At 44.3% G+C, this 24775-nt stretch overlaps 1 protein-coding gene across 1 annotated transcript in view; it reads right to left on the reverse strand.

The window, feature by feature from the left end:
- RETREG1 (reticulophagy regulator 1) overlaps positions 1-24775 on the reverse strand; it is a 135759-nt gene that overhangs the window by 74616 nt on the left and 36368 nt on the right. Inside the window, exons 2-3 of the mRNA XM_036109221.2 lie at positions 19467-19573; positions 13571-13601 (exon numbers count right to left, since the gene is read on the reverse strand). Of these exons, the coding sequence (XP_035965114.1) occupies positions 13571-13601; positions 19467-19573 (138 nt within the window). The remainder of the gene's footprint in view (positions 1-13570; positions 13602-19466; positions 19574-24775) is intronic.

Genomic DNA, 24775 nt, shown 5'->3' on the forward strand with positions numbered 1-24775 from the left:
CCGTTTCAGATCAATTTCTCAATTTAAAAATACATGTTTCAGGGGGCCTGAGTGGCTCAGTCAGTTAAGCAGCTGCCTTCAGCTCAGGTCATGATCCCAGAGTCCTGGGATGGAGTCCCACATTGGGCTCCTTGCTCAGCAGGGACCTTGCTTCTCCCTCTGCCTCTGCCTCTCTCTCTCTCTCTGTCTCTCATGAATAAATAAATAAAATCTTTTAAAAAAATAAAATAAAATAAATAAAAATACAAGTTTCTTTTCTTTCAATTAGTGAGTCTTAATTTAAAAATCTTCTCAATTACTGAGTCTTCATTACATATTCCAAGCCTGGTAGAGCCACAAAAAGCCCTTTAAAGCAAGATGATTTCATTTGAATTTAGCCTCCAGAAAGAAAAAAAAAAGGTATTTTAAATGCGCAATTTATTCAAAATACACATCTTTTAAATGCGCAATTTATTCAAAATACACATCCATTTCTGACTTGAGGATGTTTAGCTTGATAAGCTTTGGAATTCAGACAGTTTTCTTTCCATAGCAGATGACTCTTGAGTCATGACTGAAAATATCATCACTCATTTTAATAAAGATAATGACAACTGACCAAAAAAATTTAGGCAAACATCAAGAAAGAGATCTGGGGGGAAAATGTGTTTTCAGTGGAAGTAAAAATACTATTCACAATCTAAAACCTGCAGATCAGGAGAAATGAATACTGGAAGCACTTCTTGTGTTTTAAGTGACATTAGATGGCTCTGAAAGTTAGCGTTTAAAAATACTCTCTAAGAATACAAGCCAAATGACTACAGGATTATAAGTTCTCTCTCCCAGTTGTTCAGGTTTTAAAAACAGGCACAAGTAAGAATAGCCTTCAAAAAAAAACCCTAATAAATAGCACAAGAGCAACGCAATCTACCCAATAAGGATACCGTATCATGCACTTTTGCCTCCTTTTACCAGATACCTCTAAATAATAACATCGCCCCTCTCATTTCCCTCCTTCCTGCATGCTTTCTCCATGACGAAAATGACAAGTGAAGGGCACACTCTTGGGCTCTTCCTTTAGAACCAGTCTTCTCACTGCTGGAGGCATGAGTGCTGCCTAAAATCAGCTTCCATGCTGGCATCCGGCATTTACCCAGTTCCCTAACGCTACCTTCTGTTCTCCTGTAGGATTCCTGGACGATGAGCAAAGCCCACCACTTGCCCAGGTTCCCCTCTCTCCCCAGACAGAATCCTGCCCCCTCAAGACAGTGCAGACTGGCCCCCGGCAGCCAGGCGCCAGGTCCGAGGTGCTGTCTGCTGGATGGAAGCGGTCCTGCCTGGCCACAGGCCTCTCCTTCCCCCACAGGGTCACGCCTCCCTGTTCTGAAAACAAAACCAAGCAAGAGAAAACCAAGCTGCTCGCTCTTCACAGCAGCCTAAAGGCAGAACCAACGTAAATGTCCGTCCACGGATGACCAGACCAGCAAAATGTGATATATCCAAGTAATGGAATATTTTTCAGCCATAAAAAAGAATGAAGTAATAACACCCGCTACAAAATGGATGAGCCTTAAAAATATGATGCTAAGTGAAAGAAGCCAGACACAACAAGGCCACGTATTATATGGTTTGTGGGAAATATCTGGAAGAAGGCAAATCCGTGGAGACGGAAAGCAGATTCGTGGTTGCCAAGGAGCTAGAGGGAAGGGGGATGGGGCTTCCTTTTCGGGTGAGGAAATATTCTGGAACTCAACAGTGGTGATGGCTGCCAGATACCGTGAAGGGACTAAAGGTCACTCATGGTCAATTATGGCTCTTCTACCACAATAAAAATAAATTAACAAAAAAATCACAGATTCATTTCTCTCCACAACCCACTGCCAGTATTTTCAAATATGTGGTTCACACGACCCACCTCCATTTTCTCAGCCCTGGTTTTATCCGTAAGCCCCTTCATTTGGTTTTTTACTCCAAAAAGTCTCTGCCTCCTCCACATGTACAAACAAAAGTATGGGGAACTATTTATAAAGTTCTCCACAAACACTCATATTTTTATACAATCCGGTCGCCTTCCTCAGTACCCTTGGAACATCACATACAGCCTCCTCCTTGAAACACTCCTTGCCCTGACCTCCAACCATGGCATCTTCAAGACCCTTCTTGACCATCTTGACCACGTGTTCCCTTTCCAAGCTCTTATTCCTATTTGCCCAGTAGGAACATTCTGGGCTTCCTGTCCGGTCTGGTGCTTCATCGGCTTGACCACTCTAGCTGGCACCTCAAGCCTCCTTGTTTCCCCCCACAAATCAGGGTCACACTGCATTTCTTCAGTGGACGGAGATGTAAGTTGGCAAGCGCACCCTCAACGTTTTCTAACAACGGTGGTTCTTTCACACATAAGGAACACGGTTTCGTATTCCTGCTGTAATGAATTACCACATTCGGTGGCGGAAAATCACACATTTGTCATCCTACTGCTCTGGTGATCAGAATCTAAAGTGGGTCTGCTGGGCCACATTCTTTCTAGAAGCTTCGGGGGAGAATCTGTTTCCTGGCCTCTTCCACTTTCCAGAGGCGGCTTGCAATGCTTGACTTGTGGCCCTGGGCTCCATCCTCAAAGCCAAAAGCACGTGTCTCTCTCCTCTCTGGCCACCTGTCTCCCTCTTAAAAAGACCCTTGTGAATACACCGGCCCACCTGGGTCATCCAGGATCCTCCCCCCATCCTAGAGACCCTTAACTTAATCACATCTGCGAAGTCCCCTTTGCCGTGTAAGGCACACAGTCACCCACAAGCTCTGGGCGCTAGGGCGTGGACGTCTTTGGTAGTTGTGGGGAAAGAGGGCGGCATGCAGTCCACCACAAACATTCCCAGGTTCTGAGGACAACCTTTGGCAGCCACTTCTTCTGTGCGCTTCCCGACCAAGCAGGGACCTTCACCCTCAATGGTGTACGGGGCAGTTCATGCCTAGCGGCCAACCATGCAGCGAGAAGTCTTCTCTCCTCAGAAGAGCAAACGAAGCAGATTTCTTGGGTTCCCTATTCAAGGTTATTTAGAGCTGGGGGTGAGGGGATGAGGGGAGGAAGGAAGGAATCCATGCATTTCACTTCCAAGAGAGGAGAAAGTTCTAAGTCAAGGACAGGTGAGGGAAGCAGAGATTCTGGAGAGCACATAATAAAGATCATGTGGAAGACTTTGAAATAAGCAGTAAAAGGGTGATGAACTCAAAGTAGTTTGGGCTGGTTTGTATGTGAATGTCCTCCCCACCCAGTCTGTCCTATCCCCATGAGTGTGTCCCTGTCACTACTCTTTACCCTTATATATATATTTTTAAAGATTTTATTTATTTATTTATTTGAGAGAGAGAGAGAGAGAAACAGCATGAGAGAGGGGAGGGTCAGAGGGAGAAGCAGGCTCCCCGCTGAGCCGGGAGCCCGGCGCGGGACTCGATCCCAGGACTCCGGGATCATGACCCCAGCCGAAGGCAGTCGCTTAACCAACTGAGCCACCCAGGCGCCCTACCCTTATATTTTAATATAGGTGGGAGAGGAAGCAAGGAACACATGCGTCTGTCCACGTGTATACGTGTACACATACAGACATAACCTTTCACTGGATTTTCTTCCTGTAACTGGAGCGACGCAAATGTTTTTGCCCTGAAATGCGCGAGTACTGGAAACACTGCAGCCACACGCCCAAGTTCCAGCAGCAAGCACGTTATTCTTAGCTTCTGGGACACACAGATGTCCCCGCCCTCCCACGCCCTCTAGTGGCGGCCAGCATGTGAACCGTGCCACGCGGCAGGAACTTCATTCTACGCTCGGTCTCAGCCCAGGTTTCGGTACGGATTTTACACACGCTTGCAAACATACAGCATTCTGGCCTAAGAAACTATTCACTTTATGTGTTAGGCATTTACCTTTTTTCTTGTGATTTTTAGTAGTGCCCTATAGTAAGCTCAGAAACTCAAAAGAAGTAGTGGACAGTCTGGTAAAAGAAAGTGCCCAAAGTCCAGTAAAAAGAAAGTATGTAAATAAATATGGTATAGTCACATGGTGGGATATTATACAGCAACAACCCAGAAGGAACCACAGCCATACACGGCGGCATGGATTAATCTTTTTGAAAAAGACATTAGTTCTAATGTAAATAAATATGGTACCATTTTTATAGACTCCCCCCCAAAAAAATCTTAGGAATACATGTATATGTAATTTCAATATAGATACACACACACACACACATATATATATCATTTTTTTAAAGCAATGGAATGAAGACCACAAAATTCAGGATCATTCTTGCCTTGGGCATGAGGAGGCAGCAGGAGAAGGTAAGGGAGAGAGACTAGTACCAGTCCTGTCTGGGGGAAAGGGCTCTCATTTTATTATAATGTCTACAACTTACAAGTATGTTATATTCTTCAATATATCAAATATTATCATTAAAATATAATTAAGGAATATGTGCAGGTAAGTAGATTGATAGATTGATAACTGATAGATGGACAGCTAGACAGAGGGACCAACCCAGGGGTGGGTTGTTCAGAAGAGAACATGAGGTCTTCTCAGCTCCATTCTTGTTTGAATTGCCTAAAGTCCTCCTATAGTTTGGAGCTATCAGTCCTAGTCTGAGTGATACAATGAGTTTCCAAATTTTACTTAAGTAAAAACTCATGGATCATGTGTCAATCAGGAGAAGATGCAGTTAGGCCCTTCCCCTCTATGTGGAGGCTCAACCTTGGGCCTGTAGCAGAACCTCAGAAAGGAAGAATTCAAGAATTTCATCCCACCCCTCAGACACCACCTGACCTTGGAAATGAATAATTTTCATTTTTTTAAAAGATTTTATTTATTTATTTGATAGAGGGAGACACAGCGAGAGAAGGAACACAAGCAGGGGGAGTGGGAGAGGGGGAAGCAGGGACCCCGATGCGGGGCTCGATCCCAGGACCCTGGGGTCATGACCTGAGCCGAAGGCAGACGCTTAAAGACTGAGCCACCCAGGCGCCCCATAATTTTCATTTATTACTTAATAATGCATTAATACTTTTCTTCACCCCAGTCCTATGAGGCTTAATGTCAAGTGGCACTTGGCCTGGTCAGCTCCCGTGCCCCCCCCCCAATAATGCCTCTGACTTATTTCTGAGGCTCCATCCTTCCGTAGAGCCCAGCTGTTTCTCTGGACATTGGCCCTGACCTTTGTTTCCAATGACGGGGCCACGCCAGTCTCTCTCCTCATAACCAGAGCCCTGTCTCTGGACGGCAGCTCGGCAGTCAGGGCCCTTAGGCACTTAGAGACACACTGCCTGCAGACTTCCGTGTGTCACCTCCAACAGCCACAGTCACACACCTCATCCTGCCTGAAGGGACGCACCCCCCCCTTCACGGTCTCTCTTCCTGATAAAAGCTACCATGTTCATTACAGAAAGGGAAATGTAATGCGGGTAAACAAAATCAAGAAAATGAAAACCACCTGGATTCCCCTAACAGAGCGATACCACATGTGTACCAACATATCATTATAATATCATACATTATACCTTCCTGCACTTATTTAAACCTACAGTTTTTTTTAACACAATTAGCAATAAAGGGTAAATTTTCAGATTGCTAAATACTCTTATAACATGATCTTAATGAACTGCATAATACTCCATTTATTCCAGTTACTATGGCTGCATAAAAAAAAAACCTTACCGGTATAAAATAAAAAATATATACATATATCATATACAGCTCCTGCCTCAGGGCCTTTGCACTTGCTGTTCCCTCTGCCTAGAAGCTCTTTACCCAGACATGCTTCACAACCTCACTTCCTAGGCTTTGCTCAAAATCTTCAGTCAAGTCTTTCCTGAGCACTTTATTAAAACCTGGTCCTCCCCACCCACGCCTACACACCCTCATCCCTCATCCTACACATAATATTGAGGGCTTTTCACTTAAGGAGCCTTGAGTTTTAAGTCATTTAGGGCTCATCTAAGGGCTACTGCTCCCAGACCCAGAAAGCCTGACCCCTGGCTTTCTGTCCATGTTCTGACTTGATAAATCTGCTTGGATAGAAAGAGACTATGTTACTCATGAAAGGAACATGCAGCCAGAAATAGGTCTAACCATTGATTGCCCTTCTCAATGAAGCTGGTGGGCTATGAAACGCACTTCCTGTTTGGTTTTATTTTTAATGCTTCAGGAAATGTATCCCATTGGTGGTGAGGATCCATGTCAATTTCAGGGTGAAATTTTTCTCTTGAACGCTCGTTCTAGCCATGTTTCAGTTTGACAGGCTCCTGAGAGACAAAGACAGCCCCTAAATGTCTAGCAGGGGGCATTTTCAAAAACCCGTAAGTAATCTTCTATGTAGGTCCACCACTCATGGTGAAGAGAGAAGCAGCAGAATTCTGCTAGTCCTCCACACTAGCTTTAAAAACTGCTTAGAGTCCTTTGTTCCATACTTGTCTTCAAACTGGTCTAATTTTCAAAGCACAACTTTAAAAAATGAATACAACAGATTGGAATCCGGATGAAGAACTTAGAGAAACTTTCAGACCAAGTCTCAGCAGCTCTGGCTGAGAGCTCGCCATCTATCAGTCACTGAATGGGGCTGGCTGTTCTCTCCTGACAGAGAGGAAGAAAGGGGCTTTGACTCTCCATTGTGCAATATAGGACTACAGAATAGAGCTCAATTATTATTTTTGGGGAAAAAAAGGAATAAAGGCCTATGTGGATTTTTATTTTGGCAGGATAGAGATTTGAATAGTGTTTCGCTCCTAGGCCAGCCCAGATATCTTCAGCCAAAGACTTATTCAAGTTCAGATATGCTTATGCTAAAATCCAGCAGACTCCGATTTTAAGGGAATATTTTCTCTAAAAGTAAATAATTTTTACCAAATTTAATTCAATCAAATGTATCCTTCACAGCAAAATTTTCTTTTAAAACTCATGGAGATGTGGCTCCCTGTCTACAGTTCTGGCTGAAATTAAATTGAAAAAAAAAATACAGCTTTCAAATATAATGCCTTATGACAAAGGTACAAGGACAAGATTATAAAACACAAGTTACAATGTGACTTCTAGACACATTCAAAAATGCTCAAACTGTAAAAATCGACTAGTTTCAATGGGCAAGTCAAAAATCATTGCTGTGCTTAACAGCAAAGAAAGGATACTTTTTAAAATACCATGTGACTATGCAAGGCTTTTTACTTAGTAATTCACCTTGTCAATATAATTTTGATGAGTAAGGATGATTCATAAATACTGAAAATGCAGTTTTCACACTAAATTCTATTCCTCAGAGAGACAATTTAGCAAATGCTAGATGACTCTTCACTTTTAACAGAGACATAAAGTCGTGCTCAAAGATTTAATTAATTAGACATCCCCTACTTAAATGCTCCAGTCTGTTCTGGGCATATGAGCTGGGGCAAGCTTGGGACTTGGGTTTTACAACCAAAGATTCTTGGCTCCTTTTCCCCGAAAAAAAAATAGAACCAGCTAGAATGCTCTGACTGGCAGTTATCGGGAAGCTGACAAGGCAGAAGGGCATTTTATCCCATGAAGTGGGGCCACACAGCTATTTCTCCCGAGAGCATGAGACAGAGACACGCCGACACCCCCACCATCTGACCAAGGTAGAGGCAAAAAGCTCACGACTCTTGCTAATCCCTGCTGGCTCTAGAAATACTGACTGTTAATTCTCTGCTATGCCTCTGAAGAGTCAACTCCAGGTAAGGCAAAGTAGATCTGATGTCCTCATGAATCACTGGAAAGCCACTCCCCGATTCTTGTGAAGGGCACCCTGCTAGAGGCATCGAGATTCCAGGAACACCTGCTAGAAAATCCCAGAGTTCTCAGCCATAATTTCCAAACTCTTTAGCTGCCATGAAAAAAAAATGGTATTTTCTGTAAATTGGCACTGAACGATAAAACAAGATTTTTGATGAGAATTTTGAGAATAGCTCATCTGGTTATAATGTACCCAACTATTAAAGAAGTCTGTAAAGAAATTTTGAATGATCAGGACATATGCAAGTGAAGTTATTCCCGTCAAATTTATACTTAGAAAAACCTGGCCAAAATGAAAACAAATTTATGTTTTTAAAAGGCAGTGTGCACAATGTCTCCTTTGTTAACATGAGATTTTATTCAGTCAGCTGCCAGAGTCACGTGCAGAAATAAAAAGCTCTTAGGACACTGAAGGTCAGGTTGCATTTCAATACTCAGAATGAGCCATAAGAGATGTTAATTTGGTTCAGTTGACAGACTGCTCCGTATACACCCTGTGCAGGTTGTAGAGTTAGTGACTTAGTTTATTAAAAAATAGGTCAAGCAGGAGCCCTTCTCAGAACTTACCCACTGTGAACCACAGTTTCACAAAATCAACTTTCTGTGTACAAAAATCTATATATGAGTAGCATCTGATTAAAATTATCCAACTTTTATTACTGATGACCACATCAGAAATTAGATGCTGGCTTTATTGTTATTTACCAGTATAACCCATGTGAACTTTATGAACAGCCTTTAAATGCCCAGAGAAACTACACATATACATAAGGGTACAGTTCCATCTTCATGCTAAATTTTGAGGGAAATACTTTCAGCTAAGCCAACAGAAGCAAATTTTCCCGAGGAGTAAATAACATTCTGGGAAATAAGCCATCAGACTACAGAGAAGGAAGGAGATCCTTTTTCTTCTCCAGCTTTACTGAGACATAGTAGACATATCACATTGTATAAGTTTACCGTGTACAATATGAGGGTGTGACACACACATAAATTGTGACATGATTACCACATAGATAGTTAACACATCCTCCACCTCACATAAGTCCCGTTTTGTTGGGGTGGTGGTGACAACACAGAAGGTCTACTCTCTTAGCAATGTGCAAGTGTGCAATATTATATTGTTCACTAGAGCGGCCATGTTGTTCGTTAGATCCCCAGGACTCATTGGTCTTATCACTGCAAGTGTAAGTGTGCCCTTTGGCCAACTTCTCCTCATTTCCCTTCCCTCCCAGCCCCTGCAACTACCAGTCTCCTCTCCTGTTTTTATCAGCAGCTTTTTTAGATGCCACATATAAGTGAGATCATATGGTTTTTGTCTTTCTCTGACTTATGTTACTTAGCACAATGCCCTCCGGGGTTCATCCATATTGTCACAAATAGAAGAATTTCCTTCTTTTTTGTATGGCTAAATAATATTCCCTTGTATATATGTCCCTATGTATCCATTCGTCCACCGGTGGACACTTAGGCTCCTTCCATGTCTTGGCTGTTCTGAATAACGTTGCAGTAAACATGCTGGCACAGCCTTCTGTTTGTGGCACTGATGTCCTTTCCTTCGGGGTATACCCAGCGGTGGGATCGCTGGGTCATAGGGTAGTTCTATTTTTAAGTTTTTAGGAACCTCCACCCTGTTTTGCATAGTGGCTACACCAATTTACATTCCCACCAACAGTGCACAACGGTTCCCTTTGCAAGGAGCTCCTTTGTAATTAAAAAGCTTTACAATGGCATTATGAAGAGAGAATGGTCCATTATTTGCCTCACCTTTTTATAGTGAACGTAATGATCTTTAATGAAGCAATTAAAGCCCCACAGAGAGAAGGCCTGACTCGTTCTGAGAGTGAGACAGCAAACCAACCATGGAAGTGGAAAGATCCTAATCCCACAATGCTCATGTGAGCAAAACCGCGCCTCTCTGACTCAGAAGAGCCTCTCATACAGCACTGCATTTTGTCCTTCAAATAAAGTGGTTCTGAATTTTTCAATGTGAAAAACACAAGCACTACCCAGTACCAGACACTAAGAATCACCGTAAGCAACATACCGAATCAAAGAAATTAGAGGAATAAATATTGTAATTTCATGTCTCCATGATGAATAGAGAACAGAATATAATTACACAGGAGAAACTGAACTCAGCCATCGAAAAGAATGAAATCTTGCCATTTGCAACGACACGGATGGGGCTAGAGAGTATTATGTTAAGCGAAATAAGGCAGTCAGAGAAAGACAGATATCATGATTTCACTCAAATGTGGGATTTAAGAAACAAAACAGATGAACACAGGGGAAGGGGAATAAATAAAGAGAGAGGGAGGCAAACCATAAGAGACTCTCTATTTAAGGGAGGTGGGTGGGGGATGGGTTAGATGGGTGATGGGTATTAAGGGCACTTGTTTTGATGAACACTTATATGTAAGTGATAAATCACTAAATTCTATTCCTGAAACCAATATCACACTATATTTTAACTAGCTAGAATTTAAATAAAAATCTGGGGGAAAAAAAACCAGTGTAAAAATACCGGAAAGTATCCCTTCTACTGTGGATTAAATCCCTTTGAAGGAGTCACTGGCCAAACAAAAACGGAGCAAGATAACAAAATGAAAGAAACGGGAATGATTCTTTGATCCCACTTCTGATCACCAGCTACAATTTTGGTCCCACAGCTGATGATCTTGCCAAGTTCATTCCTCTCTTGGCCTCAGTTTTTCTCATCTGCTGAGGAGGTGAGAGAGAGAATCATTTCAGATATCCCTTCCAGCCCTAAAAAGTCTGTAATACAATCTGAGGTATTTGTGTGTTTGAGATATTGTGATTCATAATAAGAAATATAGATTTGGCCTTTGTCCCCAAGTTTCTGGGTGGGGGGGGACCGGAGGGGGACCTTCTCCACACCACCTAGCGATTCTAGGTCACCAGCTGAGAGTTCTACAACTCAACTTGATTCTGACATTATCCACCTGGAGATAGAGTCAGACCCCCCCCCAGGTTAAGGCTCCGTCTGACAAGGCTGTCCCCTCCCCCACTTCAGATGCCATTTGCAACCCAGGCTGTCACCTGTGCTTCTGACCAACCTGCTATATACTGGAGGTTCCAACAATCCCCTCCCTTGAGTTCCATTACTTGCCTCCAGCAGCTCCCAGCACTCAAACATTTTACTTACTACATTACAGGTTTGTTACAAAAGATGTAACTAAGAAACATCCAGCTGCCAGAGAAGCCTAGGGCAAGGCAAGGGGAAAGAGTGGGGAGCTTTCATGGCCTCCCCAAATGTGCTCCCCATAAATCACATGGTCACCCACTTGGAAGCTCTCCAAACACTGTCCTTTTGGGTTTTTATGGAGGCTTCATTCCACAGGCACGACTGATTAAATCACTGGCCATTGGTGATTGGTTCAACCTCCAGCTCCTCTCCCTTCCCCAGAGAAGAGGAGTAGGACTGAAAGTTCCAACCTTCCAATCAAGCCTCTAATCAATTTCCATGCCAACCAGCCCCGTCCTTAGGTGCCATAGAAAAGCCACCTCATTAACATAACAAAAGACACCTTTCTCTCAACAATTAGGAAAGTGCAAAAGTTTTAGTGATTTGGTGCCAGAACCTTGGGGACAAAGGCCAAATCTATATTTCTTATTATGAATCACAATATCTCAAACACGCTAATACCTCAAATTGCATTACAGACTTTTTATGGCTGGAAGGGATATCTGAAATGATTCTCTCTCTCACCTCCTCAGCAGATGAGAAAAACTGAGGCCAAGAGAGGAATGAACTTGGCAAGATCAACAGCTGTGGAGCTGGGACCAGGATGAACCTGAATATGTATCTAGGTAATTGTGAAGTGAATGAGACCCTCCCTTAAAAAGCTTATTTCCAAGGCACCTGGGTAGCGCAGTTGGTTAAGTGACAGACTCTTGGTTTTGGCTCAGGTTGTAATCTCAGGGTTGTGAGAAGGAGCCCTGCATCAGGCTCCTCGCTCAGCGGGAGTCTGCTTGAGATTTTTCTCTCCCTTTCCTTTGCCCCTCCCCTGTCCTGTGCTCACTCTCTCTGCCCCTCCTCGGCTTGCTCTCTCTCTCACTGAGATATATAAATCTAAAAAAAAAAAGGGGCGCCTGGGTGGCTCAGTCGTTAAGCGTCTGCCTTCGGCTCAGGTCATGATCCCAGGGTCCTGGGATCAAGCCCTGCATCGGGCTCCCTGCTCCGTGGGAAGCCTGCTTCCCCCTCTCCCACTTCCCCTGCTTGTGATCCCTCTCTCACTGTGTTTCTCTCTGTCAAATAAATACATAAAATCTTTAAAAAATAAATAAATAAAATTAAAAAAAGGTTATTTTCATTATCATGCCTTCTCTGGAGGCACATGAGCACTTTCCCAAAGTGGTGAAATATTATAGATCTAAAAAAAAGCCATATTATAAGCTGCTTACTCCCTGACCAAACCCGGCATTGGCAGAGTTCCTTGGTCCTGCTATTTTATTTTTTCCAAATCATTATCAAACACTCAAACAGCTTTTTTTTTTTTAAAAAGATTTTATTTATGTATTTGACAGAGAGAGAGACAGCGAAAGAGGGAACACAAGCAGGGGGAGTGGGAGAGGGAGAAGCAGGCTTCCCGCGGAGCAGGGAGCCCTATGCAGGGCTCGATCCCAGGACCCTGGGACCATGACCTGAGCCGAAGGCAGATGCTTAACCGACTGAGCCACCCAGGCGCCCCTCTAACAGCTTCTAAACAGGGCTTGGACAGCAAGGGCTCTAGAAAAAGCAGGCAATTGATAACTTCACCAGTCAAAATAAGGACCAGTAAATCACAAAGTGCTTTTTTAAAATTCCCTTGAAATCACACTAGCTCACTGGGTTGCATCGTCCCCCTAACCAAAATTAAAGAGCAAGCTCAATTTCTTCACTTGCACAGGAAGCTTAGACACTTGCCCAAGGAGGTCCAGTGTGTCTGCGGTGGGCAGGACTAGAACCCAAGGCCCGTACTGCCAGGCCAGCCAGGGATGGGTTCATGCCTAAAGGGGCTGGCACGCCACAAGGGCAGCATCGTTAACCAATTTCAAATCACTCTCTCTGATCCTGTTCTTATCAACAGCCTTCTGATCTTAATTTGATTTCCCAAGCAGATTCCCCCGCTTAAAATAACCAACTTGGAGAAACCTGGACAAACATTACTTTGGCCAGGTGGTCAAGGTTAAAACCGTAATGATAAATCACATCGATGAGACGTACCCTTGATACAATGTGATGACAATGGCACTTTACCTCTGTGCTCTTCTTCCCCAAACCCATAACCGCAGTCTAGTCATAAGTAAAACACCAAATTCTAATAAAGGGACATCCTACAATATATCTGACTAGTACTCCTCAAAACTGTCAAGGTCAACGAAAAGAAGAAAAGTCTGAGAAACTGTCACAGCCAAGAGGAGCCTAGGGAGGTATGTCTATGAAATGCATTGTGGAATCCTGGATGGAATCCTAGAACAAAAAAAAGACATCAGGCGAAAACTAGGGAAATCTGCACACAGCATGGACTTTTAGCTAATAAGAAGATATTAATTGTGACAATGTACGGCGGTAATGTAATATTACTATGTGAAGAGAAGAAAGGTAGGCGATGTACTATCTCTATATGGAAACTCTGTACTATCCTCTCAATTTTTCTGTAAATCTCAACTGTTCTAAAACATAAAGTCAATTTTAAAGAAGGAGAGAACCAACTGATGGATCTGAATCCACTGGACATCTTGGAGGCTCAGTCACCTACCCTCTTGTTAGCAATAACATTGAAAAAAAACCAAGTTCCTTACCTTTCGCTGAGGCTTCTCCATAACTGTGCACCTGTAACCAGGAGAGGCAAAAAGCAAGACATTAATGGAGGTGTTTTTCTCTTGAGGCATTTCTCAACTTAGAAATATTCTGAGCTATTTAACATGAAATGCTTAGGGGCGCCTGGGTGGCTCAGTCGGTTAAGCGTCTGCCTTCGGCTCAGGTCATGATCCCGGGGTCCTGGGACTGAGTCCCGCATCAGGCTCCCTGCTCAGCAGGGAGTCTGCTTTCCCTCTCTTTCTGCCCCTCCTCCAGGCTTGTGCTTGTGCGCACACACACACTCTCGCTCTCTCTCTCAAATAAATAAATAAAATCTAAAAAAAAAAAAAATGAAATGCTTAAATATTTAAACTCTAGGAATTATCGAACCATTCAGTGTATACCTCTGGTACCATAATTAATTCAGGCGATTAGTCCATGAATATTTGAGATCCTACTACATGTAAAACACTTGGACAGGTGCCATGAGAGATCCTACATCACACGTGGTCCTGCCTCAGGGACTTGACTGTTCAGTGAGGCAGTCCTAGCATGCACTCAAGTACATACGAACCGAGGCAGGTGGTGTAGGAACTACACAAAAAGCCCAATCCACGCGAGTTCAGGGAAGAGAGGAAATCAGGCTGCTCAAGGAAGCACCAATAACCGAGGTGGCATTTAAGGTGGGTTCTGAAATGGTGCTGACGGAAGGAGAACTAAGACAACTGTTACTTGAGAAAGGAGATTTTTATCTCTTCCTTCCTTAGGTGTTTTGAGCTTATACCTAGGCTCAAATGAAATCAACAGAAAAAAATGTATACTTAGATCAATCACTTGCTTTCTTGATTGGCTTGCTTTCTTCACTGTGCTATATCTTAATATTATACTCTCAGCTACCAGCTTCAATGAAGTGCAATATTAGAAACACCACGAGGCCGTTTCTGCATTTTCCCATGAAACGAATGCCAACGATGTTGTCCCTTTTGTTCTGCAGTCTCCCCTACCAAAGATCTATGTAATAAATTCTTAAAATTGAGTCCCAGGAAAAAAGTTTCTCAAAATTGCTTGCATTCTTTCATCAGACTATTAGAAGAATTGTTCAGTTGGTCTAGTTTCCCTTTTTGCCTTGGCTGCCGGTAAGCCCAGGGATGCCTCTGTCACTCAGTTATGGTCACATTAGAATCCTGTTCCTCTACTACACCTTTTTAAATGAGTCTCATTTTTTATGATCCTTATAAGCTTTTGGGGTTAGATGGCATATATTTGGGGGTTAGAGGGCATGTCAAACAAAGCAAATAAACTATTCAAAAGAATCCAAGGAATTCTGAGCACTAGTGAGGCCTCAAGGTGACGTTGGAAAGTGGGATAAAGTCGAGCACTAACAACCCACCTGTCATAGGACATTTCTCTGTTAACACTGGATCCAAGAGTGGAGAAAGCAGATAACACTAAGGGGTGTTTGCTTGTTTGGTCTGTCATTAAAAGTGAGGAAAAGGAGTATGATTGCTGGCTAAGGGGACAAGGACATTTAGAATGGCAGGGACAAGAGCACCACAGTCACGGAGCACAGAGCAGGCTGGGGCTGTGCGGAGCTGGGGGGCAGTGCGGGGGGAAGAGGCTGAGCAGGGCAGCACTTACACGGAAAGGAGAGAGCGGGTTCCCGAGGAGCGAGGGGCTGGCAGAACATGGCATAAATGGGCAGTGCAGATTTCGCAGGAGGAAGGGTATAAAGAGACAGGGGTGGAAATGCTCCACAGGTGGCCTCATGGGGACCCACTGAGCCCCCCCCCCCACCACACAGGGCGGTTCTTGAATAGGATATTAAAGGGGGCCAGTGTGGAAATTCTGGGCTCTTCTGTCATGAGAGAGAGGGGTAGGTGATGGAGGAAGAGCCTATGGCTGCAGAAAAGTTCCCCAGGGCCTGGATGAAGAGAAGTGTGCACTCAAGGTAGGCTCCACAAGAGTGAGCGAGAAATCCACCACAGCTGGAGGCTGCTCACGCTGCTGACTTGCAACAGACACGTGGGCTCTGGTAGGTTCCACAAAGGTTAATTTACCTGAAAGGATCTCCATACGCGGGCCTCACCTACTTCATAGGAAGCATCTAAGATGGTATTAGAGATCACAGTGTTGGGGGGCGCCTGGGTGGCTCAGTCGGTGAAGCGTCTGCCTTTGGCTCAGGTCATGATCTTGGGGTCCTGGGATCGAGCCCTGCATCGGGCTCCCTGCTCAGTGGGGAGTCTGCTTATCTCCCTCTGCCCCTCCCCCACTCATGCTCTCTCTCGCTCATGCTCTCTCTCAAATAAATAAAATCTTGAAGGAAAAAGGATAACCATGGGGGAAGAGGAGGAATAAAACTAAATTCTTAACAATGGAAGTGTGCTATCTTCAGGCAGGAATGCGGCGGGGGGGAGCGGAGACCCCGAGATGGGAGGGGAGAGAACAGCCCCGTGAGCCTGAGGACTCGCTCACGCTTTCCCAGCTGCTGCGGCAAAGCCAAGGTGTCCGGCCCGAGTGGCTGGCAGGTCTGGTGGAAGCCATGGAGTTTCCATAACCGCATCTGGCTGGAACTGGGCGCCTCCCAGAGACCCATTCATCACAGCAGGGCCCTGGGCTGAAAGGTCTGCAGAGGCGGGCTCCTGCCATCTATGTGCAGGGCTCACACGGACTTTGTCTATGTGCTTTGTCTGCACAGATTCCACTGAAGGAGGCCGGGGCGGACACCAGTGTTCCTTCGGTCATAGGCTGAGGAGTGCTGGGAAAGCACAGCGGTTAATCTCGTTCTCCTTTCCTCTTGGTGCGTAGCAGACTACCCAGTTAAAACCCTGACGTAAAGCTTGGCCTGGGACACAGCCTGCCCTACAGGATGGGGGCATGAGAGCTCCCCCGGGGGGCAGAGAGGCCTGTGGGGGTGGGGTATCTGGAAGCCCCTGGAAGCCCCGTGCTGAGGCAGGCCCCGCACAGAAAGGCGCTCCACACAGACTGCCTGATGGGCCAACAAACCCCGTGTTGTTCAGATTCTGCATCAGAGCTGCAGGGGGCAGAGGGTCACTGCGCCCGAGGCACTTCTAGTCGACGCTCTTAGGTGGCCCTCGAACAACTGCGTGGTTGCGGGTCAGTTTCTGCCATTTCATGGGATAAGGAGACCAAGTGGCGGCGGGCTTTTCTGCCCCGAACCCTGCAAAATCTTACTTTATATGGAAAAAGGGAGGCACCATATGGGATTCAGTCAAGGATCAAGAGGTGGGGAGACTGTCCTGGGTTATCCAGGTTGGGCCCCAAATGCAGTCACGAGGATCCCTGTAAAAGGGAGGCAGAGGGAGATGTGGTGAGGATGGAAGAGGAGAAGGGGCCACGAGCACCGAGGCAGAGTGGAGTGTTGAGGCTGCAAGCCGATGCACCAAGCAACCACCCGAGGCCGAGGCCAGGAGAAGAAAAGAATGCTTCCCTAGAGCCTCCGGAGGGGGCACAGCCCTGCCAGCACCTTGATTTTGGCCCCATGCTATACTGATTTTGCACAACTGGCCTCCAGAACAGCGAGAGAAGAGATTTCTGTCGTTTTTGAGCCACCATGCCGATGATGATCTGTTACTGCAGCCCCAGGACACGAACACAGTCCAGGATGGGTGCCCTCCACGCCTGGGGAGTGGAATGAATGAGCTCAAGGACTAGACCCGTCAGGCTCGTATTCTTCCAACTCTCCCGGCTTAGTTTGGTAAAGGACTGAACCTTTGTAAGCAGAGGTGTCCCACCCTTTAGGAATATGAAAGTCCCGTCTTTGCAAGAACATTAGGCCAATGAGTCAAGGCTGAGAATGACCTCTGCGTGAGCGGCCAAGAGTGAGAAATGAGCAGTTGTAGAGTTTTCCAGCTCCGTCCTGGCCTTCGGTGCTTGTCTGCTCCTTATAACGTGTGCCCAGATGTGACCCGCTTTGATGCAACACCAACACTGCTGAGATGCTCATCTACAATGGCCGCTGACAGACTTTTTAAGCAGTTCTTTTCTTCTAAGATTCCCTTGAGGAAGGTCCTGGAGGGTGAAGATGTTACAAAGTCTAGTGGAGAAAAATGGGCTCTCCTCTATCCATTAGGAATCAGGGCAGAAACAGGGCATCGCCATGCGTGGACTGGAGCGGCCCTGGGCAAAACCCCACGGTGTGAGTTGCTCTACCTCCGGGCATCCTTACTACATCTGTGGTGAACAGAAAGTACTGGGGCGGGCGCCTGATAGGGTTAAAAGTCAGGGAGTCGGTGGGGCGCCTGGGTGGCTCAGTCGGTTAAGCATCTGACTCTTGATTTCAGCTCAGGTCATGATCTCAGGGTCCTGGATGGAGCCCCGTGCTGGGAATCCACGCTCAGCGGGGGGTCTGCTTGAGGATTCTCTCTCTCCCTCTGCCCCTCCCCCCGCTTGCATTTTCTGTCTGTCTCTCTCTCTCAAATAAATAAATAAATCTTAAAAACAGAAGTGAGGGAGCTGGGTGACTGTTCTCTGAAACACAAAATGTTGGGGCGGGGAGAGATAGGAGAGAAGGAACACTGCATACAAGAACATAATCTTAGAGATTCATGAAATGCAGTAACTGCACACAAACGCATTGGTGGGAGGTCTCCTAACCAAACCTCCAGTTTGGAGCTGCCCCCTTCCAGGAGATTGATTCTTCAGATAAATTCGTTAAATTCACAAGTTTTCTGTCACCTTCCTAGATCACTAGAATGAAGGAATTCCCTTCAAACCTTGAAACACAGCAATGTGAAACCATCTTTCGAAAAATGGTTTACACACGATTTGCTCTAAAACTGTAAAGACTTAAAAGATAAACCGGAGTTAAGGCACATTGTAGAACATGATGACGGTAAATCGGTAACAGCTTCTATCCCCAGTCTCAGAGTTGGCTTTAGGGAGAACAAGGCTGCTTCCCACAAGGCAGGCCTTGGGATTCCTGTTAGAGCAAGAACTTTGGGAAGTCCTTATATGCACTGATCCATATGGACCCCAACCAGCATTATCCCTCCGTGTGGGGGTTACACTTAATGAAAATAAATGTCTCGCTGTAACCTCTTCCTCTTTGCTGTTTTTTGATCAAATCCATCTTACCACATTTAGGTTCCCAGGGCTCAATTATTCCAAGGACGGAGTTTTTGCTCATTCACAAAAACTAGCTGGTAGAAGAGGCCTCTCCGAGTGCAGAAAAGCTTGACTCAGATTTATAATACAAATTACTCAGAAAACACCTTAAGCAAATTTCAAAAGTAATTCAACTTCTCACTTCTAAACAATGTTTAAAATTAGTTCATTTTTCATCAGTGTGAACTCATCTGTTAAAATTTATTTAACTATTACTTGTTTTTTGGGGTTTTGTTTTTAAGTACTCTCTACCCCCAACATGGGGCTTGAACTCATGACCCCAAGATCAAGAGTCATATCTCTACTGACAGAGCTAGCCAGGCACCCCAACTATTACTTGTTTTTAAGCCCTGAACTGTTTTTTTCTTCACTGAGGCAGAGAAGGTTTTCACATAAACGAGGCCATCTTCCAGTGGTCCAAGTTTCATCATGTGGGATGTAATAAATATTTCACTGTTATCTTCACTGCAGCTTACTTACATTTCAAAATGATATTTAAGTAGTGCTTAGAGCCAAAGAGAAACCAGCACACACAAACCTTTCGCTCAGGATCAGTAGCTATGACTAGGGACAACATCAGGTAAGTAATTAATAAGTATTAAATATTTACCAAATACATAAATATTCAATAAACAATAGTACCAAAGTCAATGCCTACATAATTTGTTATTTTGTTCCCTTCTAAAACTACTTGGTTAATATGCTTACACAAAGATCAGACATTCAGGGTCTAGAAAATTACATACCATAAAAATGAATTCTCAGTTTTCTTACCTCTAGCTCTAGATAAAACCATATCCTTTATTATTTGCATAATAACACGCCCAAGTATCATGACAGAAATCAGGTGATACACTCTCCATGGAGTCAGTGCAAGGAACCTATAACAGCAAAAACAGACAAATCATTATTTCAATTTGAGGATTTTTATCCTTTTTTTAAAAATTAGGTTTACTTTCACAGCCCCTGGGCGGCTCAGTCGGTTAAGCGTCTGCCTTCCGCTCAGGTCCTGATCCCAGAGCCCTGGGATCGGATAGAGTCCCGCACCCTACCCCCTTCGTGGTTAGGCTCCTTGCTCAGCGGGGAGTCTGCTACTCCTCTGCCCCTCCCCCTATTCCTACTCTCGCATTCCCTCTCACACACCCTCTCTCAAATGAAGAAAAAAGAAATTAGGTTTAGTTTCACCATAGAAACAACAATCCAAATTTCAGTTTTCAGAATCACTCCAATGAGACCACATCAAATTTATTTCATGGGCATCAAAGTCAGCAAAATAAAAGCGCTTGAGCCAGTACGCTTTTGTGCGGGGCTTTCGGCTGTAACCTCTAATCTGGGCAAGGATTTGCTATGTCGGGTGTGGCCCAAATGTCACTCTGCTAACAGATGGAGACTGGAACTGACCTGCAGCCGAATCGTGAGGCTCTGGAAAGGCAGGGCTGCAGGGCTTTCCAACATGCGGAGGAGCTGCTGCAGACGCCCTTTACTCGCTGCTCTCTATGTGCTGCTTTTATGCCACATTTGCTTATTTAACTAGTACCCCCTCCCTCCAATCTCTCGAAAATAGCAATTAAGGAATCCAAGGTGCTAGCCTCTTGTCTTTAAGGTCACTATTCTTTGGTCTATCTGGCCCCTTCCTCTCCAGAGGGAAACAAAGAATTCTTTATCATGAACAGCACACGAACAGTGCGGTACTTTTTAAAAATTGGGCTGATAAAGAAATGGAATGGCTGATTAAGTCGCAAGCTCTGAGGCTTTGTATAGAGGGTGAAACCTGTTCTATATAGGTTAATTGGCCAAAGTGCCAATTAATATTAATTTTGATGTAATCAAAATCACAGCAACACTAACTTAACATATATGTCATTGAATACTAGCTGCAAGGCACTGTAAGCTTTAGAGAGAGAAACACAAACTACAAAGAAAGAATCCTGTCTTCCAGGAACTTACTTCCTCATCAGAGAGGAACACAGGCCAAGCTAACAAAATCCAAGACAATGAGTCTTAGGTACTCTAATAAAACATGAGCAAAGAACCATGCCACCCAGCAGGGGCACTACTGGGTATTTACCCCAAAGATACAAATGTAGGGATCCGAAGGGGCATGTGCACCCGATGTTTATAGCAGCAATGTCCACAACAGCCAAACTGTGGAAAGAGCCAAGATGTCCATCGACAGATGAATGGATAAAGAAGAGGTGGTATATATATATACAATGGAATATTATGCAGCCATCAAAAGGAATGAGATCTTGCCATTTGCAACAACGTGGATGGAACTGGAGGGTATTATGCTGAGCGAAATAAGTCAATCAGAGAAAGACATCTATCATATGACCTCACTGATATGAGGAATTCTTAATCTCAGGAAACAAACTGAGGGTTGCTGGAATGGTGGGGGTGGGAGGGATGGGGTGCCTGGGTGATAGACATCGGGGAGGCTTTGTGCTATGGTGAGCGCTGTGAATTGTGTAAGACTACATTTGTATCATTGTGAATCACAGACCTGTACCTCTGAAACAAATAATACATTATATGTTAAAAAAAAGAAGAAGAAGAAGAAGAAGATAGCAGGAAGGGAAAAATGAAGGGGGGAATCGGAGGGGGAGACGAACCATGAGAGACTATGGACTCTGAGAAATAAAGTGAGGGTTCCAGAGCGGAGGGGGGCGGGGGGATGGGTTAGCCTGGTGACGGGTATTAAAGAGGGCATGAACTGAATGGAGCACTGGGTGTTATGCACAAACAATGAATCATGGAACACTACATCAAAAACTAATGATGTAATGTATGGTGATTAACATAACATAATAAAATTTTAAAAAAAGACAAAAAAAGAAAAAAACATGAGCGAAGAACAAAGAGAAGCAAAGAAGGAGGGATGATTAACTCACTGAGGAAAGATTTTATAGACATGGCCCTTGAACTTGGCCTGGCAGGATGGATGTAATTCAGAGGAAAACAGAGGCTGTTCCACTTGGAGGATACAACATATACAGAAGATCAGAGTCAGGGAAGGGGAAGGTGTGCTTGGGGCATGCCGAGTGTTCTGGGGTCCCCCAGCAGGAGATGGATATAGGAGAGATTTGGGAGACTGGCAGAGAGAGAAGATATTGAGGGGACAGCCTGGGGGCACACTGTGGCAGGCCCTGAATGATATGCTAGGGCATTTGGTCTCAATGTTACCGGCAATAAAGAGAAAGCCAAAGGTATAGGGTAGGAAAATGGAATGATGGGCGATTTAGGAAAACGCCTGAGTGCAACTGAGAGGATGAGGTGGGACAGTGAGAAAGCATGGAGTTCAGGATTTATTAGAAGGTTGTGCAATGTGTTTGGTGAGAAGTGGTCAATGCGAGGTGCTGGTGAAGTTATGGGTAAAGTCCTCCAGCAGAAGGAGGGCAATCCAGGTTCCAGCTCTGGTTCTAATGTTAGCTGTGTGTGTGACCTGGGTCAGGAGAATGTGCAGGTAGAATAAGTCCGTGTTTCTTAAATACTGGTCTGCCACAGCCACAGGCTGCTCCCTGGAAAGCTTGTTAAAATACAAATTCCCAGACCTTAGGTTCCTCCCCCCAGATCCTCTGAAACAGGTGGTCTAATTACTAGTATTTACATTCAATAAATACTTCTTTGGAAGGTGTCTACACTGGGCCAGCCACTGTACTACCAAAAGGAAATACATAGTCAACAAGAAGCACAGAGGGAAGGAGCAGACATACCAGAAAATCCATAATGCCAACTATGCTTTTTAGTAACACTAATTTGTCCTTCTACTCCAGGACTGCTGCTGGCTCTATTCTTTGAGCTTATATATGTTTGTATTAACCAAGGCTGTTTTCTGGTATTTGTTTTCTTCTTGCTCACCTCCTCCTATCAGTTTATGATCACTGCTTGCTGTTGTGTGTGTGAGGCTCGCTCAGTTTTCCCCACCTGACCCTGACATGGCAGTTTTCAAAATTTTTGATAGTGACCCACGGTAAGAAATTCATGTACATCTAAATACATACATATGAAACCAAAGTCTCAAAAATAATATTTATCCTTTTTTTTTTTTTTTTTTAGAGAGAGAGAGAGAGAGCAGGGGCAGAGGGAGAGGGAGAATCTCAAGAAGACTCTGTGTTCAGCATGGAGCCCGATACAGGGCTCGATCTCACTATCCCGAGATCATGACCTGAGCTGAAATCAAGAGTTGAATGCTTAACAAACTGAGCCACCCCAAGCACCCCAATTTATCCCTTTTTAAAAGATATTTTTTTTTAAAGATTTTATTTATTTATTTGAGAGAGAGAGAATGAGAGAGAGCGAGTACATGAGAGGGGGGAGGGTCAGAGGGAGAAGCAGACTCCCCGCTGAGCAGGGAGCCCGATGTGGGACTCGATCCAGGGACTCCAGGATCATGACCTGAGCCGAAGGCAGTCGCTCAACCAACTGAGCCACCCAGGCGCCCCTTTTTAAAAGATATTTTAAGTAATCTCTATACCCAACGAGGGGCTTGAACTCAAAACCCTGCAATCAAGAGTTGTACACTCTACTGACTGAGATAGCAGGCGCCCCCAAATATTATTTATCCTTATAATTTGTAATGCCTTCTGATATTTTCCATTTAATTCTATTATATTTTTAAATGTTGGCTATAATTCTAAGGTGATTCAAGGCTCATAAATGAGTTGTAACTCACAGTTCCATTCACTGCATCAGAGAAAATCTACAGATATTAAATTAGTATGGTTTGTTAGAATAACCTGCTTTGCAGAGTCAGGCAAAGCCTTAGGAAAGTTCTCTCAAGTTTAAAAGTGTCCACTTAGCCAGGAGACCAGTTAAATGTCTTTAAAAAAATAAAGACATGCAAAACCAACCCAAGCAGTGAAGGTCATTAGTTATTTTCTTAATGGAAGTTATGATCTTCCAGGAATAGAAAAATCAGGTAATGACAGGACTTTAACCCTCAGCCCTGGCTCCTGGAAGACTTCACTTAGAGGGCACTGACTGCCATAGCAACTCCAGTTAGGGGTCCAGGGCAAGGGTCCAGGGGGCATTTTGGCTAAGGGTCTCACTGGTCATTAAGAATCCTCAATCATGGGGCGCCTGGGTGGCTCAGTCGTTAAGTGTCTGCCTTCGGCTCAGGTCAGGATCCCAGGGTCCTGGGATCGAGCCCCGCATCGGGCACCCTGCTCCGCGGGAAGCCTGCTTCTCCCTCTCCCACTCCCCCTGCTTGTGTTCCCTCTCTGGCTGGCTTTCTCTCTGTCAAATAAATAAAATCTTTAAAAAAAAAAAAAAAAAAAAGAATCCTCAATCATAAAGGCTGGACTATTTAATAAATGATGCTGTGATCATTTGTAATCCATCTGGAAGAAAGGAAAATTGTATGTCTATTGCCAAACACATTAAAGTGAATGAAAAAGGAATAATAATATTTTGCAACCAGGTCAGCACATTTCCCCCAAAGGGCCAGCTAGAACATATTTTCAGCTTCGTGGGTCATATGGTCTGCCACAACTGTTAACTCTGTCACTGTGAAAACAGCATAGATACTATATAAAAGAATGTGTATGGTTGTGTTCCAATAAACTTTATTTACCAACACACACACACACACACACACACACACACACACGAATCCTTGGTCAGGTGCAAAGGCAATCCCAACAACCACTTAGGAAGGGAATGCTGAAATTATATGGGATTCCATGATTGCCACCTTGGTAGGTTAGCATCCTCGACCCTAAGACTTAAGTACAGAAATGTTTGCAAAGCAAATCCCTAATACTAATCATTCATACTTAGAAAAACCTATACATATTTGGTATTTTAATTATTTACACTGTTTAAGATGATTCATCTCATGGTTCCAATTTAAAGTATGTGGCTGTACAGAATCGTGATTTGAAAATAAAATCTTAGGAACACTTGAGTTTAATTTCTTCATTTTCCAGGAATTGCCTAATATTCGGGAGAGCTTGGGTTGTTACAGTTATTTCTCGAAAACTTCTACTTTAGTAAATTTCAAGCAGGTCAAGAGAGACCAAAGTATAATAAAGAAGTTGCAACAATTTTGCATCCATGGCCCCATTCCACCTGACATCCCCATT

Source organism: Halichoerus grypus, chromosome 2 (assembly GCF_964656455.1).
Source record: "Halichoerus grypus chromosome 2, mHalGry1.hap1.1, whole genome shotgun sequence".
NCBI lineage: Eukaryota > Metazoa > Chordata > Mammalia > Carnivora > Phocidae > Halichoerus > Halichoerus grypus.